Genomic DNA, 17,810 nt, shown 5'->3' on the forward strand with positions numbered 1-17,810 from the left:
GAAAAAAATAATTTTTTTCTGAGATGATGATTTTAAAGCATGTTCTTGCTTTTGAAAGGGAAGTATTAAGCATGTTTTACCCCCCAGCATGAAACCCTCTAAACGCAAAGTTACCTCAGAGGTTCATCCTGTGCACCACAATGGAAAATAAATTACATAAGAGGCCACAGATGGTGAGTAAATAGCTCAGATAAAAAAACCAAACTGACTAATTTTAGTATAAATCTGAATGTTCACCCAAACATAACCTCTCTGGGGTCACCATGCAATCACACACTGTGCAGGGTGAAAACCATGCGAGGCACTTACCGTCTTGTTGGGCCAGTTGTAATACTCAAATATATCCTGTGCACGGTCCTCACCTCCATCAGTAAACAGCATGATTATCTTGTTACAGTGAGCACGGGGGACATTTGTGTCCTGTAGGCCAGGATGGTAAAGGAATGGGGAGGGGAGAGAGAGAGAGAGAGAGAAAAAGTGCGTTTTAAAAGAATGAAACGTCCCTCTCTCAATTTCAGAATGAACAACAAAAACGTTTGCTGTGTTGCAAGGGCATGAACAGGTGCCCTGCAGGACACCAAGGTAAAATTCTTCTGACAATGTAAATGCATGATAAGCCACGGTAATGTGATCATTTGTTGATTTTTGTTAATCATTATAAAAAATATTGTTTTGAATCGTGGTTAATCAGATTCTACTTGCTATACTACATAGTTCATATGGTTTACAATAAAATATATAAAATGAAGAAAGCACCAAACCCACACAATTTTGTTAACATATGCTCATTAAACAAGTGTGAACCATTCAAATGTATTTCCTCTCCCCAGGATATAACTTTAAAACATGCACACTTACTTAAAATTAAATAAGATGTAAATGAAAAATAAGTAACAAGATGTTTCTGACAGTACAAAATTATGTTTCCAATATATCCATAGTGATTAACTTAAAAAATAACTACAATGGGCAATAAAAGATTTATCTACTTACAAACATATCCTTATATGCTATATTCTGTAATGTATAATTGGCAGAAAATGTAACTTACGTTGAGCAGCTGTTGGAAGGCGAAGTGGAAGCCTGACTTGTAGTCGGTGGTGCCTTTAGCCGACATGTGCTGCACCGCCTCCTTAAAGATCTTCTTGTTGCGTACATTAGCCTGGACCAAGTGCTTGAAGCAGGGAACCACCACCTCTGATTTCTCATTGAACTGAGACATAGGTGGACAGAGAAATGAGAGATAAGAGAAAGAGATAAAAAGAGAAAGAGGGAGAGAAAGGCAGAGAATCTTAATTTAAAAACACCTTTATTTCAACAACGAACTCATGCCATGATCACTCAGTGGCACACAGAGGCACACTGGCACCCCATATCCCAGCTACTATCAGGCACACCGGCACCCCACATCCTAGCTACTCTCCGGCACACTGGCACCCCACATCCCAGCTACTCTCAGGCACACCGGCACCCCACATCCTAGCTACTCACTCTCGCAACATTGACATAGTCATCGTCTGACAGCGTGTCCAACATCTCCACCACCGATGCCTTGATCAGCTTCAGAGTGAGGCCGCTCACACTACCACTCCTGAAAACATACACAAAAAATGTAACGCTCACACGCACACGGAAACATATGTGCCCGCACACACACACAGGTACACACATGCACGCACACACACAGAAACACACTTGCGTGCACACAAATGTGGCAAACAAGAGGTCTGCTGAAATTACAATAAAAAGGGGAGCTTCCACTGCAGAAGTAAGCTCAGAAGCAAGGCGATACTAAAATAGCATCTCCCCAGAGATGCACTGCTGCTGAAAAGGTGAAGCGATGGGGTTCCTTTAAAAAAAGAAAACCACCTCTCACACAAGCTCAGCTGCCTTAATCAGCGCTGTAGGTGCTAAACCATGCAATTCAGTAGCTGAACAGCATGATCCGGATGTGCGACTGTCACCAGAATGTTGTCTTTCATCACAAACAACGATAATTTGTCCCATGACCGGCAGTTGCAGGGACAGGCTTCAGAGAACTCACACGTCAACCAGGATGATCATGTCTTTGGGGGAGGACGCCCCCTGGATATACCTGAGGAAATAAAATGAATTACTCTTCACAAGGCAGCACAATAGGAACTGGGCAATAGTGTCTGTCAAGTAGGTGTATAATAACCCCATTTTCTCCCTTATGATGATCATGTCTTGGCTGAACACACTTAATCAAAGAGAGAGAGAGAGAGCCTGTAAACCCAAAAAACAAGCTTAAATGATGCACACACTAAAGATTTCATTTTTTTACTTTCTTACAAAGTGCCCTGGGAAGTTGGCATGAACAGTGCTGTATAAGAGCCTGTCGTGTCATATTTTATGTTCAATTTACCACAGTCTTCTTCGTACGTCATACAAGTCGATCTTATCCGGTGCTCTCCAAGGTGAGGCTGGAGAAGGGAAACACAGAATCACACTTGAGAAATGAGTTTCAGCAGTTCTTTTTAAAGGCAATTGCAGTGTGACAACATTGTTTTCCCACTTATGTAAAGCACTTCTATAAATGTAATGTTAGGAACAAAGAGTCACTGAGCTCATATCCTCCCCACTGTCACTGGGATTTCTGCAAAAATAACTTTTCTGTAATACATCTCATTGGCTCTAGTGAGCTTAACCATTCCAGTGCTCCTGTTTCTACATGACATGAAGACATTGCAGTGTGCTGGAAAGGAGGAAGATGTCATAGGTGATGAAGGTTCGGGCAGCAGCGTAACATACCTGGGTAATACCTGGTGACCCCAGTGGCACTGCCAAATGCTTGCCACAAGAGCGAGGGATCCTCGCGGCTATTGTCGATGAAGACTTTCTCCAGCGCCTGTGTCCAGCTGAGCTCGTTCAGAATCAGAGGAGCTACGAAACGGTGGCAGGTTTCATTAATTTGCTGATTCGGACCCCGATCAACTAGGTCACTGGTCACAGTCACGTCCCAGCTCAGCGTGATTACAGGGATGGGACACATGCAGGAGAAATAATGTATAATGCATCTCTTGCTACTGACTGAATGTTGCACACCGGCCAGTTTGCGCCAGAACACTCAGTAAATATCTGTTGTTATGAGGAAAGCACAATATCTAATGATACTGTGGGATGATTAGGTGATCAGAGTGGGGATTTGGTCACCATGGGATCCTTAATGACCACAGCAGGCCAGTTTAAGCTCTCCAACAGCACTGCACAACAGCATAAGTTCTCAGTTCATTCCAGAGGGAGGGCTGCCCCCTACTGGCCCACTAACACAACTTCACACAACACAGCAGAAACATTCCCAGGTTTTCCAAACTAAGCCCTGCTTCAAAAGAGGGTGGTTTGGCAGTTGGCAGTTGTATTGCAACAACAGCACCCCAGGGGGAGTTAAAAAATCTACCAATGGCACTTCAAACTATTACAATGACCAAAAAGTCACCTAACTTCTTTCTATGTGATGGTCCTCCTGCTCATTTCCACTTCCCTTTTCCCTCTACTTGCACATCTACTGTTGAAAATCTTGGGCTTCTTAATATTCATTGGGTCATATATTTTCTTCGGTGTTTTTTTTCCTGTTTACTTTGAGAGAGGTATAACCATTTTCCCCATGAGCACATGCGTTTATCAAATTTGGAGCTATGTCCCGAGGTGCTGCCTTTGCAAAAAAGATTCTGATGAGCTCCTGAATTTCAGAGAATTGGTTTACCCAGCAATTCAACACACCCATGACAGTAACAACCTGAGAATGTTACAACTTCTTTATCCTTTCAAACCTTGCCCTAAGCAGACCTGTATGACAAGGGCCTGTCCACACATCACATCTCTAAGCTGCCCTAGAAATGCACACCGTGTTCTGCTGCGATATAACATCTCTGCACTGCAACAGGATTCAGGCTGAATCCTGCAGTGCCCCTGTGTGTGAGCATATCACAGTAATCTCTTTAGTGGCCTGATCAACATGGTACGTCTTACTTTAAGACTCCAAAGCACTTTGTACAGTGATGTTTTGCCTCCAGAAGGAGTGTCATTAGCTACACTAAAATAAATGCATTATTATTATAATACTTACATCCCTTATAGATGTCTGTTGGGATCTGCACTGCTGTGTAGGAGTAGTTGACCTTGTTTTTGAAGTTGGGGTCTTCTACAAACTCTAACTTTAGGGAGTACGGGTTCTCCCCATCCTCTGACTGTGGAAACATACACACACAAAATCCATGTGCATGCAAGCACACACAGATACATACACAAACCAGCTCATGTTAGTCAAGCTTCTGCAGCTACACAATAGAGACACAAGAACATATACCAGAATACAAGAACACACAGCACTTACGTAATCCAGCTCTGCCTTGGAGTCATAATATTCCATGTCACGCTCCTGTAATGAAAAACACAAAAAAAGTGTGAATTTTGTTCAGTTAGTGATGAAATGATAAATGATGAAGGTTGAACAAACAAAGCTGGTCCCAGTGAAAGGGTGAAGATGATTCCCAGGCAGCTGGGGGTCTGACATAGGCATGCTGTCACCAAGCCTGGGCACCCCTGCAGTGCAAAGGTCACCAGACAGAGACAGAGGGTGCGTGTGACCTAGAACTGCCTTTCACCACTATCAGCTGCTTAATGGAGCACATTAACTGTTATTGCAGTACAGAGGTATGCAGGCAGCGCCTCACCGCACAATCAAACCTGCAACCTCTGAATTACAACACCAGTTCCCAAACCATCTCCTAGTGGTTGTTTTTTTTTCTGATGAGGTACTGAGACCTCGTTGTGAGAGAGGGCTTATGGCAAGCACTGCTGGATGTCCTGCTCTCCAACAGGGCCACGAAATTTGGGAGGCCAGACAGGGCAGGCTTGCCTTGATGCCATCCTGCCAGGAGTGCTCCTTCTGAAGCCTTTCCGCCTCCCTGGCCAGCCTCTGCAAACACAGAGATCAGAGGTCAAAGGTCAGAAATCCAGAAATACCAAGAGATGCTGGCTGCAGACAGCAGGCATTTAGATTTATACACATCAGTTGTAGGTTTTGGGGGTTAGAGGTTAAAGGTTTGTGAGGTCAAAGCTAGTCGGTTGTAGACACAGTGAATTAAGGCTGACAAATTGCTCTCCATTCCACATTTTGCCCACACTGTAGGGCACTTACTCACACACAGTCTCTGTGGAAATAAATCACACTTCAAACGCACAGTGTCTGCACAGAACATATCTTCTTCAAATGCCCGCTGTCCCATTTCAGTCATTTTATTACTTCTCTTGTCCTTATTCTTACTTCTTTCGTCTGGGCATGCAACTACCCGACAGGCTATTTATACACGCGAGTACTCCCTCCCTCTTGAGACGTTCGCTCCTCTTACCTCGAGCGCTTGCCGTTTTTTAGCCAGCAGTCTGTCGATGTTTTTGGCGACCCTCTGCACCAGTTCTCTGGGCACATTCCGCATCACGCTGAACTGCCTTCTCTTCTCACTGTACAACTGTGGAGGAAACCAAGCATTAAAAAGTCCTGTTTCAGACACAGCCCAGTGGAGGTTTTAATATGGATGTGATTTAATGTGAATGTTCCCAAGCGCTTCTGGTCTCGTAAATGCGTTGCTGTTTCAGGGGTGTTGCGCGCAGGAATATTTTTTTGGTCATATGACCAAATAGAAGAATAATTTACAGTAGCTAAGGAGTGGGAAAAGACACATTTGGTAGCTGGCATAATACTCTTTTGACTAAGAGAAATGAATACACACAAATCAGCTTCACTGAATTCATTCTGTGGAAATTAGGCAGTCAAAATCTTATTCAGCAATGTGATCAGTGTACATCTATTGAGTGGCACATCCACTTAGGTCATGCACCTTACTATCAGGAGAGAATAAGCTACTGATAGTGGCCATGCACAATGTAGCCAGATGTCCTGAGGAGCAATGCACACAGCAATAGTCCATAATCATGTTGGCATGTAGGAATCCAAGCATCAAGGTATCCAGCTGCCTGTCCATGTGGTTCCTGCCTGAGCCAGTTGCACTGGCTGCCCAAACCTCTGGGACAACACATGCTTAGGTGGCTGATTTCAATGTATAAATAAAGATTCTGTAAGGAATAACCATCATAAAATGTCTTGGATTTAAGAGGGCTCAGCTAGGAATGGTTTCATCTTTCAGCTCATAATGTCATGATTTCTCACATCCAGGAAAACCTGGATATTAGATCAGCAGATCTTCTTTGAGCAGCCATTTAGCCCATAGAGGAACAAGGGCCCATACATGGTGACTCACAACCAAACAAATCTATTAGTCTTACGAACTTACAAACAAAAATGTGCGCTTGCCGAATGCATCCTTAACATTTGTAAGACGTTTTTATTCATTTTGGGATAGAAATTGTGCCACAGTTTCACCACAAAAACATCCCACTACCCAGTTTTACTATTCCATTCACAAAGCCGACCTTCCCATGACCTTCCGTGCTCCCTGATACCCAGTCAGTCAATACCCAGTTAAAGGCTCCAAGTACGCCATCTGCGCTAGCTTTCTGCTGCTGCTTCAGCTCATCACCAGGCACATCTGCTTCAGCCAAAGAAATTGGCTTCGTAAAGAGATTCATTTCAATTGAGAGACTGAAATGCCTTTTATTGACATGTCACCCAGCAGCACTGTAAATTGTTTTTTTTTCCATTTGTTGAAAATGGCCTGACAGAATAAACGCGCATTGCTGTACAGTATCATTTAGAAAGTGCAAGCACAGCACAAAATAGAATCACTGCTGTGGTTCTGCTCATTGAATAAACATGAGCAGCAGCATATTAGATGTAAATTGCCTTGGTATGTCAGCATACCCCATCTACCTCCCACCATCACAGAGTGACTGCTCTTCTCCATATACAGTAACAGTACAGATCACACAAAGCTTCCCTTGATCCCTTGATCAATCCTTGCCTCTGCCGTTAAGGAGATGAAACCTCAGTGGTTCAGATACCCAAAGACATTATTTTTCCTATATTATTCATAATTTCAGAATACAGAGTATATACTAATGCCATTTAAACATAGCCTAGCTACATGTATATCATAGAAAATGGAGGCTAGTTTGTCAAAACCATTGCTAGATAGTAATCTCAGAACCTTACTTAAAGCTGGATAAGTTAGTGAGAAATCATAAGTTTTACTTAGCTTTTACCTGAGAAATCATAACTTTTAGATGGCGTTACTTTCAAAGTAACAAGCCATTTCACCACTGGTTATTAATGTTCCCTTATTGTGGGCTCATACATTCAAATGTCAACATTCAAATGAGTAGCAATACCGCATAAATGTGTGTTCACTTTGCCAGTGCCCAATTCTGCAATGAGGATAATATAAATATAAAATCTCAGCACAGGAGATGTACTATGTAACTATTTTCTAATAACCTAAGCAATGGCACAACATTATAATTCACAGGTAAAGGTCCCAAATGTAAAAAACAAAAAAAAAAAATTTTACATCAACATTTTTATACAGCAGTTTACACAAAAGTGTGATTTCAATAACAGTTCTAGGTATTACATATGCATATGCAGATGGGATATTATTCAGCAAGCAGCTTTTAACATTTAGCAACATTTTATTAGGTACACAATCAGAGTTTCGCACATTTATGTATTTCACTATTGCCCTCCATGGTCTAGAACTGAATCCAGATCATGTTGTGGCCCTAAGCCATCTTCAGATTAATCTTTTGATTTTTTCCAAGACAAGTTATTTTCCCCAAAAGGCTTTTTCTGATACGCTTATCCATTTCTTCATTCTTCATTTTCATTGTTTTCATTTTGCATCATTTCTCTAGAAGCCAGTAAAATTTATTTTTCCAGTTTACTCTATTAACAATTTAAACTTGCCATTTTCAAACAAAGGACAATTTATGGCCAAACAACTACATGTGAAAATTGTATTTCCCTCTGCATTAAATACATGAACAGCAATTATACATACAAAATAGATTTTATAATTTTAAACGGATTTGGGCTGTACAAAATTAAATCACCACCGGAAAACAAAGTTAAGCTACTGTATGCAAATTGCAAGTATAAGTAGCAAGTACAATCAGCAAGCACAATGACGCGTACAAACAAATCATGTCATGTATATAAACAGGAATCAGCAATGTGCCTTTTTTGTTGTTTGTAGCAACTGATTCCTCTAACTGTCTGAAAAGGGCTACAGCATTGTATTAAGTAACATAACAGCAGCCTACTTTTCCCAACAAAAATGTCTCATGATATTTGATGATTTTGAGAAAGCTATGCTTTTTTGATATAAAATATGTAAGATATGTATATGCTGGAGAATTTCAGCATCATTTCCACAGATTAGAGCAATCCTTTAATCCCAGGGGACACTTTCAATAAAATTAGGATGATTGCACAAAAGTGACAAACTGATACAAAATGCATTTTCAGTGCAATACACCATACATTTTTATGCAGACACAAAACATGAGTAACAGCAAAAGATGTGCATGTACTGTAATGTTTACACATGATGATCAAAGACATTATATTCTACAGCAGCAAACAAACTCACCAAGCCAACCTGTTCTCTCAGTTGGAAGATGTTGAAGAAATAGGACTGAACTACAAAAATGATTGGGAACTCAATATTGCGGGAAATAAAAAAGTAGGTTCTATAAAAGGTATTTAAAAAAAGAAAACAGCCAAGTGACCTAATTTCAAATAAAAATACACTAGACCACAAACTAGCGTGTACAAATTCAGTTGTCCAAATGCCAAGGACTACCTGTCCTGCACAATCAAACTGTGACATACAGTATCAAGGCCAGAGGGACTACTCAAGCCTCCAGCAAAAATGAAGCCCAAAGTGGCTTAATAGAATTAATTAATGGCCTTAGTAGAATTGGCAACAGTGCCAATAAAGCAGTAAAGGCCCTGGATGAACACGGTTTACCAAAACAAATAATCTGATTGGCTCAGATTACTAGTCATTTATGTAGGGTGACCTTCAACTGGGTCTCTTTTGACTGAACAAGCAGAAGGTCCAGCCGGCACATATCACTATTATTATTATGATGGGAGAGAAGTGCTTCAATTTATTCTGTTTCCCTACTGTACAAGCTCAAGTGTGCTGGCTAACAACATTCCATGAACAGTGAGTACATGTAACATTGCTAAATGCACTTATGCAACTAAGCCATCTCTTTTGGCATACATCATTATTAATAGCATAAAACGCAAGAGTTGCATAGAATATAAAAGATTTTATAATGATTTAACCAAATATCTAAAATATCTTTAAATATCTAAATATAATTATATACTCATACATTTTGACATATCGCACCTATAAATATTATGAACAGTTCGTAGAATAGTTTATAATTTCCTTCATTCAAGCAATTTGTACCTCACTTGAAGGTCCATCATTTGTTCATTGTGACATCGATTTTAATGCAATAAGAAAAAAGCATTAGGTTTTTGGAAGGATAGCATTCAGATAACTATTTGGTCTTAAGTACATCTTTAAGACTACGGTTCCACAAATACTGCTTTAGTAAAAATGTGGCAAATGGTAAGACATGTGGTGAGATTTGTGGTGCAGTCTGGAGGGCAGCCAACTCTCAAGCCATATACACAAGCCCCCACGCCCCCCAACTGGTTTGCGAGTAGGCATTCAGAAGGATGCTGCTTAGCAGAGACACTCTTTCCAATACAGAACCAATTGAGAGTAATTCAGTAATCGTCACATTGATATCATGCTTGCCAACCAACAGTTAAATAAGCTGCTGAAGCTCATACTTATCTCAGAAGTCATTGCTGAATTTATGCAGCAATATAAACACTTGGGTGCTTTATTTCCACTCAAGTTGTGAGTTATTATAGCAACAAACCATCCATTAACCACTCCCTCTTGACTATGGCAATTTTACAATGTAATGCATTAATATAATGTGCTAACGTACATGGAAAATTACATTACCTATTTGCTTTTCAGGTGCAGCACTTCAAGCAAAATTTAACCTGGTTACATTTTACATTGTGCCCATTTATATAGGTGGATATTTTAAAGCATACTCAGCAATCTCTGGAAATGCATTGGTCATATATTTCCAACAACAACGAGCCATCAGAATAAGCACCTTAGCATCTGCCAACAACCCTCCAGAAACGCACATTCAAAATGCCTGCTCTAGCAATATGCGTGAAATACTCCTCCAGAACCGCCTGAACCTGAATTAAAAACAAACACAAGGCTCTCACCACCCAGCCTCACAGTTCTTATTCACGCACTGCCAAGCCATCTGTCAGACTAGCATATGAGCCCAGATCCCAGATCTCAGTTCCTAACAGCAGGGGGAGCTCCAGAGTGGCTGTCCTGCTCATAGACTGAAATATTGAAGAGTGCATCTCTTGCAGGCAGAACCACGAGTCTTTCGGTTTCACCTCATCCTGTTACATTAACGAAATAGGAAGATGCCACTTATGAAGTTCCACAGAAATAAGCAGCCACAAACAAAGGCCTTTTTCAATAGGCAGCATGTCCCGTTAAATTAAAAATTCAGTGTCCATTAAAATGGAAGATCACAAAATGGTCTCATGTTCATTTAAATCATTCATTCAACATTTTGGTGGCACTGAACACACCCCAGAGGAGTGCTTTGAGATCTACTAGAACCACAGGTGACTAGCACCTTAGTTATGCTCCCCCTCAGAGGTAGAATCCCATAAAGCCAAGATTCTCAAATCTGAGGCACCCCAGTGTACACTGGTTTCCGCTGCAGGCATTTTCTTGAATGAAAAAGCACAGATCAACCTGTCTGATTAAATGCCCTTAGATGTTAATGAGACATTTTTAATGGCATGCATAGATATTTCTGACGTAATGTGGCTTTATGAGTGTAATTCATCCCTACAAAAGCCAGCAGACCCCGCAGCTCTCCAGAACTAGACATGCAGGCAGCTGCTGCCAAATTTTTCTTGACATCGCTAGAAGTTTTACAACTGGCCTTTGGCTACCCGTAGCAGCTGGGGAACAGAAAAATGCAAAAAGAAAATGTGGCAGAGAAAACTCACCCCTTTCAGATGCTGAGCTCCAGTGGCATGCTGCAGAACTCTGTCCATCTCCTGCTCGATGCGTCTGGCCCAGTGCATCATCCTGACATGAGATAGAGGGAGGAGAGCAGGACTGTTATAGGAAATAGCAGCTATAGTCCACTCCCTACTGCCTGACTCAAGCTGCCTTGCCATACTTGTACATTTACACTCCCACACAGATTTATATTAAAGAACATTATAAAGCTTCCACTGTTGGTCACACTTTATCTCAGTAGCCATCAATGCTGAAAACAAAAGTAAGTACCACAGAAAACCCCACTATTGGTCCACTTCCACTGAAATGCAGATACGTGGTAAACCAATCAGAGATTTAGGAATCTCCCACCACAGCACAATCCCCAATCGGCAAATATAGGTACTCATAGGTTACACTTCTTGAAGATCAGGACACAGTCTTTAAAAAATGGTTTGGAAATTTCTACAGAAGTGCGACGTGCACCAGCTTGTTCACAGCTCTCAGTATCAGGCAGTTTGTCTCTACTGACAATAGAATCACGATGTGTTAGACAAGAAACACATTTTAAAAATAAATTACTTACTGGGACTTACCTCAGTGCCAAACTGATAATAAATCCATTATCTAATAAGAATACATTGAAAGCACTTATATCAGTGTTTCCCAACGTCCAGTCCTGGGGGAACCCAGTGCGTGCTGGTTTTCGCTCCAACGAGAGTTGCAACCCCAGAACTTTAACAAGCTGTTAATTTTTCTTAATTAGGTGATTTTCATGTTTAGATGGATTATTTTATGGAGGACTAAACGTGCCAAAATGAAATAAATAAATATATAATTATATAAATAAATAATTATATTGGTCAATAATTAAATACTTAATTTTATATCAAAATAATTATTGTCACCTCATGCTTGTCCTTTCCACAATAACGTGATTATATTTTATTTCATAATGACATTTTTCCGAACAACTTATTTCCGAATGGCGTTTTTATTTCTGAACTCGCTTTCATAATTAGACTTTTTCAAAATGGTAATGGTAAATGGACTGCATTTATATAGCGCTTTTATCCAAAGCGCTTTACAATTGATGCCTCTCATTCGCCAGAGCAGTTAGGGGTTAGGTGTCTTGCTCAAGGACACTTCGACATGCCCAGGGCGGGGTTTGAACCGGCAACCCTCCGACTGCCAGACAATCGGTCTTACCTCCTGAGCTATGTCGCCCCATAATGGTAAGACCCCCTGTCAATCAACACGAGCAGGGAGCGGTCACTCAAAGTCATTGGTTGCTCACACATTCAGGCAAAAGCAGCAGCACTGCAAATATCTATCTGCATGTTAAAATTATAAAGAGTAAGCCCTAGTACTATAGCTACTGATGTACACATCCATTCCCAACATAAGGTGCAAATCAATCAACAATACATCCACAAATTTACTGAATGAGTGCAAATCCTTTATTGTAATGAAAGCAAAAACACAAAACGCACAGGTTAAGCTTCATAAAGAAAAATGCTACATCATTCTAACCAGTTCTAACACTTCTGTAATTAAGAACATTGCTTGGTTGCTAGATAGCTAGCGGGGCTAATGCGGCTAGCCGTCCCACTCGCAGTTCCTGCCTAGCAGGGTTGCTGGTGTCTTCATGGCTGTCTCCCAGACACAAACCTAAGCTAGTTTAAACTGGTGATTAGCAAATGAAAGTGCCTTTATTTAGATTCAACACTCAAACGTTTGCTTGATTGTTTTTTCATAACTATTATCATTAGCACGTTAATGCTAGTTTAAGGAAAAAAAATATGAAATAACTAAAACACAAATGTTCAACCACCTAATTAAGAGCTTACTGATTTACCTCAATCTTTAATTTTGTCGGTTAAAATGTTTTGTTTCTTCTTTTTTTGCAATTGTTTACAATGTGGCACTATAAGCACAATGTGAACATGGTATTTTTATTCTTCATGGCATGCATAGCTATTTCTGGCATAAAGTGGCTTAAGACGGAAATAGAAAAATCACATCCAGTACTTGCATTACCCAGAACAGCTTTCTCCTGCTGTACTGAAGCATGCTGGGACCTGCTGTTGATCATCAGCAGCAGACATTGATAACAAGCACAATGTAGCTTAAAGGGAAAAGTGGACTTCTCCTGAACGCTTTTCCCTCATTTCAGTAGCAGAAACTCTCATCCAGGACAACTGACACAGGTTACAATTTGACAAACAATCCATTCATACAGTTGGGTATTTACTGAAGCAAGCAATGCTGAAGCAGTTAAGCACCTTGCTCTAGGGTACAATGGCCCAGCTGGGAATCAAATCTACAGCCTTTGAGTTACAAGACCTGTCTGCAAACCATTCTAATAAACTGCCACCTGACATTTTTAAAGGAGTTTTCCTCAAGTAAGGCCAGGAGTTTGTAGCACCAGGACACAACTGCCAGAGTCCAGCTACATGATTCATCTTCCTGGCTCCACACCAGGCACCTACATGTTACCAGCCTTCTTTCTCTCTGATTAGTGCTATTTCTCCTGTAGTGCGCTGTGTGACTGGTATTGTGGAAAGGCATACAGACACTAGAGCTGGAGTGCTCCCCCTGTGGATGGCATGGCATGTATACAAGAAATGAAACTCCATATGGAGAGAGAGAGAAAAAAAGAAGAATCCCCTGAGATCCAGACCCAGACCATTCCCTAATCTGCCCTCTGGAAGTGATTGGATCATTTATTCCATTTATTAACTATAACAAGGGTCAAAACTGGCCTGCCCAGTGTAGGGACAATACTCTCTGCTTTATCAGCCGAAAAAAACTGCACTCATCTAGAAATGGAAAATATAATAAAACATATTAAAACTTTGTTCAAAGAGTGAAGTTAAGAACACACACAAGCAGTTAAAATATAAATTAACTGTAGGCACATTATTTCATCATGGACTATAAAGTTTCAAAAACACATTTTTGTTCTACCTTCTACAGTAGTTAACAGGTAAAACATTCACAGGCGCAAAGGGTAACTGTAGTCCCAATGATCTCCATGAAAATACTCAATGAAGGGGTGTCCAGTTATTTACAATACTATCTTGGGGTCAGCTTGGTGGTGAGAGGCACTGGAGCTTGTTTGAGGTTCACTGCACATGCGCTCTAAGGCTAGCTTGTAATGCTCTTAAGATTTGGCAGTTTACTTTTGTGGCCATCTGTACAGTATTACACACTTAATGATAATCACAAGCATGCCAATGTAATACATAATCAGCTAATGATGTGGAAATAGCCAGTCAAAATGCACAACTCAGAGCAAATCAAGGAGTGAAGTGTTGAAACAAGGCCAGAATGTCTCAGAATGTTATAAAACATTAAAAATTCTGTATTCAGTTGCTGTCAGCTGCAATTGCACCCTTGTTTATACATGTACATAGTAATGCAGGCTTACTGGTGACAGCAAAATATGAAGAAATCCACTGAGGAATTAACTTTTTGTCTGAGATAACAAATTACAACAAAAATCATGTCTCATAATAATAATAATAATAATGCTGGAACCCTATTGTTTTTGTTCTGTTTTTTGTTTTTAACCTCCACAAAATCATGGGGGATGGTCAATGGGGAGCAAAAAAGGTATAAATTTTAGAGCTTCGAAATTTTTTCGTAGTTATTTCCACTGCTCAGGTTATCGCAATGTAACATAAACCATTTAGGTTTTGGCCCATAACTCCTAAACCGTGTGGTCTAGAATCAAATTTATTTTTTCTTCAGATTGCCTTTACTCATGCCAGACAAAACATGCATTCCCAAAAGTTATCCATTTTTTCTAAAACAGCTGTAACACTATGTCCAATCCTCGAGAAATTTGGTAAACAAGTGCAGTATGATTCTGAGGACATACGCAAGTATTGGGACCTCTCTGCCAACAGGTGGTGCTTTAAGAACCAAATAAGTCTAAATGCCTATAGCTCTTCAACTGTTTGACCAATCAGGTTGACGTTCTGTATCCTACATCTCTGTGAAAGACCCCATCAGTTGTTCCAATGAACAAATCTTATCTTTAAAAAACATGGCCACCATCTGCCAATCAGATATTAGCAACCGTTTCACAAGCCTAGAAATGACATAATGAAACTTGGTGAGTATATTGACTTTTGACTTGGTACTACCTTGTAAAATTTTGGATCAGTCGGTCATTAGGAGGTAGCTCACTATGCACAAAGTAGCTCACTGTGCCCAATTGTTAAGTGATATTCTTTTAAGTGGTAATGATTTATTATTGATAATTCTTCATTCTTTGTAAGTTCCGATCTCGGTTGCCAGAGCTGACCAAAATTGCGCCCCACACTTGCTGATTTATTCTCCCTATCACCTTGGTGCCTGCCCTTGCTTGTGAGTGGCCTTTACATAAGGGACACTTATGATTAAGTGTAACTCAACAGAGAGGGGGAGTGATTAGGAGGTGAATTGGGGCCGGGGGCTTCAGATGAACAACTTTTCCTGAAGAAACAACATTGGCAACCAAATTATCCAAAAAATGTTTAACTTTCAAAACAATATGGCTGCCAAAAGCACATCAACATTTTTACTAAAACAGATATAACTTGTGAGCGTTTTGTTCGATCGTCATAAAATTTTGCTGACATATGCAATGATTGCCTCTGAGGCGGCTCCCTAATTTTGGTGGCCAATAGGCAGCGCTGTAAGAGGAAATTAAATAAAAATGCCTCTAACACGTAAAGTTGAATCTTTGCATGCTATGTCTTTGTGTCAGTCTGTCATTGGATGTGCAATGATAAAGTCATATCTAAAAATATTTGGCCGGCATCAGCCAATCAATTATCAGTGCATGTGACAGGCAACGGCTGATCATCATAAAACTTGTATGGATGATAACCTCTAAACTGGGAATACTATGTCAAATTTTGGAGGAGACTGAAATTTTTTGTACTATTCATCCAATATGTGTCCTAACAGCTTAAACATTCATAACTGCAGTAGGCTGCCTGGACTCATTAATTGCAGCTTGCAGTTATATTTATTATTATTATTATTATTATTATTATTATTATTATTATATTGTTACATTTTTATTAGTAGTATTGTTGTTTTTGCTGTTGTTATTGTACAAAAAATACAATATACCCCTTGTTGCATTTAATTGTTACAGCATGGTTATAACAGAGTTTTTCCAGGACACCCCCGAAAGGAAGAATGATTTCTCACTCTAAGGAAATACATATGCTGCTTACGAAATAAAAATGACTTGGAGAGCACTGCATGAATTTGGAGGAATATATCCTTCGGTTTTAAAATCCGTAGCCTATAGCTGTTCCAGAAAAACCGAGTGAACCACAGAGGTGCACTGCAAGATGGGTTTGTTAGTATAGCATGCGCACATGCCAGAAAGGGACCGAAATTAAAACAAAGATGACGCAGTGAGTGAGAATTCTGTGTGAGACTGAGCCATGCGCATGCAGCCCAACAGGAGAATGTACAACCCGTGCATAGCCTATCCATAGATTTCTATACCTGTACTTTGCGCGACGACCAGTAGCTATCATAATCAACCGACCGTGTCACTGTCTCAGGTATAGTCTCGTAACAGATTGTATGGCTAATAATCAGATTCATGTAATGTATATCCAGTCTTCAGAGACACCAGCGTACTAACCGTTTCAGCAGCACAAACACCGATGGGTCAGATTGTCCTAAATCTTGATGCTGGAGACCAGTCCTCTCATACCTTGTAGCCTATGTTTTTACCCGTGGGATACTCACGTGTACTGCTGGGGAAAACTGAGGCTTTCGGCTCCTGGCGAGGACACGCTGAGAATCAGCAGAGTATGTGCTAAAACGAAACAGATGATGCCGCAGGACCGATCACACATCGCCATTTTCCGTTAAAATTCGAGAAATCTCTTTAAACTAGTTTCAGAAATAATTCCGACGTAAAGGAAGCCAAAACGTCAATGCTTCGTTTCTTTTCGCTTTCAGATGTCCCGTTGACAAACCCCACGCGCGAAATCTCATCCGGGAATTCTGTAATTGTGCAGCTCCACATAGGACTCGCAGTTGCTGTCGCCTCTCTCTCTACCTCTCTCTCCCTCTCTCTCCGTCCATCCACCCCCCCCCCCCCCCCCCCCCCCCCCAAACGCGCAAAAGGCGAATGTAGTTGGTTATATTCACGCAGCTTCATATACCTAGACATTGATTTTCAGAAAGCCACCTGCTGTTCGTTACCCCTCTGCTTTATAGCAGGCTTGTACTTATTACATTGTTTTGCATTAGCAAATGGAACTAAACACTTTTGACCTATTTCTGTAGCTTTAAATGAATCATAAACACATCTGTAAGATTACAGGTACATTTACATCTATCTAGAGAGGTGGTGACTACTGAGTTATTAAAAATGTGTTCTATTGGTTGAAATACAGTAATAGCATTAGGAAGAAGTGCTAATATGTATTTGATCTTATTTTAAAATTATGTTCAAAGAACATTGTTATAGCTATATTAATGGTTTGGTTCACATTTTCTTACAAATGCAAAAAAAAAAAAAATTTTTTTTTTTTTAGGTCTGCTTATGTGTCCCAAACTCCTGGTGTGTTGCCTCATCAGTTGAAGACAATGTCATTGTGGGCAAATTTAATCTATTACATAGGATTCCAAGAATAATTACTGCACTTTCATCTATAAGGTCATCACCATTCATAGCACACCACTACATCCCATTGCTCTGATGCAAAACACACTGAAAAT

At 40.3% G+C, this 17,810-nt stretch overlaps 1 protein-coding gene across 2 annotated transcripts in view; it reads right to left on the reverse strand.

Annotated features, from left to right (window-relative positions):
• LOC118211814 (voltage-dependent calcium channel subunit alpha-2/delta-2-like) overlaps window positions 1-17,160 on the reverse strand; it is a 36,962-nt gene extending 19,802 nt beyond the window's left edge. For both annotated transcript variants that reach the window (XR_004762091.1, XM_035389300.1), the window contains exons 1-12: window positions 16,830-17,160; window positions 11,069-11,150; window positions 5,373-5,489; window positions 4,880-4,939; window positions 4,355-4,399; window positions 4,088-4,208; window positions 2,773-2,904; window positions 2,387-2,444; window positions 2,045-2,095; window positions 1,492-1,591; window positions 1,052-1,213; window positions 310-420 (exon numbers count right to left, since the gene is read on the reverse strand). Coding sequence is in view for 1 of the 2 variants with exons in the window: in XM_035389300.1 (XP_035245191.1) it covers window positions 310-420; window positions 1,052-1,213; window positions 1,492-1,591; window positions 2,045-2,095; window positions 2,387-2,444; window positions 2,773-2,904; window positions 4,088-4,208; window positions 4,355-4,399; window positions 4,880-4,939; window positions 5,373-5,489; window positions 11,069-11,150; window positions 16,830-16,945 (1,155 nt within the window). In the remaining variant the exon portion in view is untranslated. The remainder of the gene's footprint in view (window positions 1-309; window positions 421-1,051; window positions 1,214-1,491; window positions 1,592-2,044; window positions 2,096-2,386; window positions 2,445-2,772; window positions 2,905-4,087; window positions 4,209-4,354; window positions 4,400-4,879; window positions 4,940-5,372; window positions 5,490-11,068; window positions 11,151-16,829) is intronic.
• Window positions 17,161-17,810: the final 650 nt, after the last annotated feature.

The sequence above is a fragment of the Anguilla anguilla genome, chromosome 13 (genome assembly GCF_013347855.1).
Source record: "Anguilla anguilla isolate fAngAng1 chromosome 13, fAngAng1.pri, whole genome shotgun sequence".
NCBI lineage: Eukaryota > Metazoa > Chordata > Actinopteri > Anguilliformes > Anguillidae > Anguilla > Anguilla anguilla.